The sequence below is a fragment of the Seriola lalandi genome, unplaced genomic scaffold (assembly GCF_002814215.2).
Source record: "Seriola lalandi dorsalis isolate HSWRI2012SDOR001 ecotype SW California unplaced genomic scaffold, Sedor1 jcf7180002054297, whole genome shotgun sequence".
Taxonomy (NCBI): Eukaryota; Metazoa; Chordata; class Actinopteri; order Carangiformes; family Carangidae; genus Seriola; species Seriola lalandi.
In genome coordinates this window covers 415,900-419,486 of record NW_019524850.1, presented here as the reverse complement: position 1 = coordinate 419,486, position 3,587 = coordinate 415,900, and the positions used below count along the sequence as shown (strand labels likewise).

At 38.1% G+C, this 3,587-nt stretch overlaps 1 protein-coding gene across 1 annotated transcript in view; it reads left to right on the top strand.

The window, feature by feature from the left end:
- Positions 1-3,587, top strand: part of grm4 (glutamate receptor, metabotropic 4) — a 175,871-nt gene that overhangs the window by 150,882 nt on the left and 21,402 nt on the right. Inside the window, exon 7 of the mRNA XM_023406264.2 lies at positions 2,974-3,174. Within this exon, the coding sequence (XP_023262032.1) occupies positions 2,974-3,174 (201 nt within the window). The remainder of the gene's footprint in view (positions 1-2,973; positions 3,175-3,587) is intronic.

Below are 3,587 nucleotides of genomic sequence, written 5' to 3'. Positions count from 1 at the left end.
ACGCGACTTGTCGTTTCTCTCTCCTCCTCAGTCTAAACATGCGAGTCATACGTCACACTCGCTGGCCTCGCAGTGCTTAAAGAGACAGGCTCCAATTTACCAATTCATTTGCATTCAATAAAATGACATAAAAGTACCGTTTGTTTTTAAATGCTGGTATAGTACCGTTTTCAAAACTCTAGTATCGCGGTACTATACTGGTACCGGTATACCGTGCAACCCTAATAGGCCCTTCTGGCTGGCAGACCACTGACACATTTCATAAATGAGCCAAATATCTCTATATTTATGTGTAAAAGAGAGAGAGCAAGAAAGCGAGTGGTTCAAAGAGCAAGAGAGAGAGGGAGATTAAAAGGAGAAAGGCTGTGACAGCCACAAAAAGAGATGGACTGCCTATTCCAGCTTCATTTTGCCTGTAGCACACATTTGTAGAGTAAGTGCCAATATTCAAGCTCTTTAAACATTCAGAGCCTTGTCACTGATGTTAAATTGCCTCTTCTAAGCGAGCAAATACTGGGGAGCATATAATAACAAGACAAACAAAAACTATTCATCTGTTTAAAGCTAGCACTTGTTAAAATGAAGTGTCTCTATTGAGATAAGAAATTCCTGCCACAGACATCTTACAAAACATGATTCCTCTTTATCAACTGCTTCATATTGTGTTTTCGCTCTCTGAATATGAGGCATTGTTTACATTGGCTTGTGTTGGCGCTTGTGTTGATGCAAACTTGTGAATGACACCCTGAAAAAGAACCAAGCATTTGTTGAATAACAGGGACGTTTACCTTACCTGAAATCAATGACATAAAGACATAGCATATCCTATAAAATATATATTTAGGTACAATTATCACCAAACAATTCTTCAGTTATTAGGAAGCAGTCTGCAAAAGCCCACACCCATTAGCGCACCAAATTGATTATGGTCACTCTTTCCACTTTACCACATTAAGTGTTATTGATGTGAGCTATTATTCAGAATTATTATTTTAAGTCCTTCTTTAATGGTATGAAGAAAAAAAATGAGGTGATGTAATAGTAAATTACTCCATTTCCAAACATATTTTTCCCTCAAGTTGAGCGGAGTTCAAAATCAGGGGATTTAACTATTCTACAAAAGCATCAACCCTCAAAGCACAGGGAAACAGACTGACACAGACTGTCTATTGAATCGATGCAAATGAACCTCTATTACAAAATATCAGGATTTTTGGTTTGACTTCAATAAGCTCTTGTCACAAAGAATAAAAAAGCATCGAATTTTATCTGTAACTTCAACAATCACTTGTCTTCGCCGTGTCTGATTATAAAATATATCATATTTCCTGGGGGGATTCGTTTGCATTGCTCTGTAATTCACATGAAGTCACATTCAAAGCAATAACACTGCAGACAACTAATTTAAGATTGAATCAGTCTGTAATCCCCTTGCATTCATAGGGAAAGAGAGCAATGAGCAGCACACTATGAGGAAAGAATGACAGTGTTAAAATGGGTTATAAATAAAAGACATTTAAAGCAGAGCACATGTGGAGTGTCTGTTTACTCAGCCCTCTTCACCGCAGCTGTGGCAGCACTAAAATCTGTGATCGAACAAAGTGTGAAATCGGTGAGAGTTTGTCCTGTTCCTGTTGTGATAATTCTTACCATTTTATTCTGAGATTTAATAATTAAATAATTAAAATAAAAAAACAACTCTGATGCAGGTTTTGAGGGCACAAAAAGCTTTAGTTGCAAACAAGTGAGGCTACCCCTCAGTAAGTAAACAAAGGATTTTGATTACCACTTAACACATGGAAAATTCTATAATCAACAACAGGTTTTAACTTGAATTTATACTGCAGTTCTTCTTTTAATTTTAACAAAACCAAATAAGCAAACAATACTCATAGCAGAACGACTGATGTTTGTAAACTACGGTATATTTCTAATGAAGCTTTACTTTAAAGGTTTCCTATCACTCCTGTCACTTGTTGCTGTTGGTGTATATTACTTACTGCAGTACCAGTATCCTGCTGTCACTCTTTCTGTTTAACTTGTCTGGCAGGGCATTGGCAATAAAAAGATTAAGCCACTAATTGAAACCTTGCTTGGCGATTAACACATTTTCACAAGTATTAGAACAACCCCGGCCATGATTAATATACACCTGTCATAACTAATTACATTAATAGTGGAGAATGATTAGGCTTGTCTTGCCGTGTCTTCCACTCCTCCTCCACCACTCTATCACACTCTCTGCTCTTGATTAATAGATGTGAGGTGGCACGTGACTTTGTGGGGATAAACACTAGGAGATCATATAAACAAGACCTGGGAGTCCTCAGAGAGCGTTCCCAAGTAACATTTCCAATTCACATTTGTATTGACAAGCCTTTGCTCGGTTTAACCTTTCTGAAAGATCTTTGGATGGTGCTATGCAGTACTGCAAAGCCTTTTAGGTGCAATGAGAAAGGCAGATTAGGATGTATGAACTGAGAGAGTTGTGTTGAATAATCTTGAGTGGGTCTAATCAGTGATCGACAGACCATAATGAGAAAGGCTGCACACGAGGCCATTTTGGATTTTGTGGAAGGAGATTCGGTGATTGATGTCTAGAAGAAATAGCATATAATTAGTGGTTAATATGCACATCAATGCCAATCTCTAAATAAATTAAATATGGTGAAAAAAAAAAGACGAGTTCACAATTGAGTAATCAGGCCTTTTGAAAGGCTATCATTTGCTTGATTTTACACATCTAGCAATCATTGTTTAGTTCTTACATTTTTGACTGATTGTGGAGCAGCTTTTCATTCATGACATATTCTGGTCTTGATTGCCAGTAAAACACAGCATCGGAACATATATAAGTTAAACCTAAAATGGTGATCATAAAATGCAATTAATTATGAAGAAATCAAGTCAGTCCCGTGTGGGGCATAATTTCATGAGTTGGAATTTTTGTGTTGTTAATGTTTGTTTTTTTAGACCACGAGCGGATCGGGAAAGATTCATCCTACGAGCAGGAGGGGAAGGTACAGTTTGTGATTGACGCAGTTTATGCCATGGCTCATGCTCTGCACAACATGCACAGAGACCTCTGTCCTGGAAAAGTTGGCCTCTGCTCCAAGATGGACACCATCAACGGCACACTGCTGCTCAAGTACATCCGCAATGTCAACTTCACAGGTGTGTATTCCCAATTCTATGCATGTACACTGACCAATTTTGCTATTTATTAAAAAAAAAAAAAAAAAAAAAACTACAACATATACATGTCACTCACTATTCACTCACTTAGAGTGTGTATGGTATTACAACAGGGATTCACTAACATTTTCATGCAGAGGCTTTGCGAGTATACAGTGGTCTCCAATTATCAGGCTACTGAATGTAAATTACTCCCAGCAAGTGGCTGTGATCTGTAGGAGGGTTGACAATCAGCAGCAGAACAGCGTGGTTTATCATTGCTGATGATGCACAGGAACTGTGCTTTGTGAGATTTCCCGCCTTATCTTGTCAGCATTGAATTGCCCACGCATGAGATTTCCTGCTTCAAGTGCACTGGCTGGTGAGTTAAAATTGTACATAAATGGGGGGGT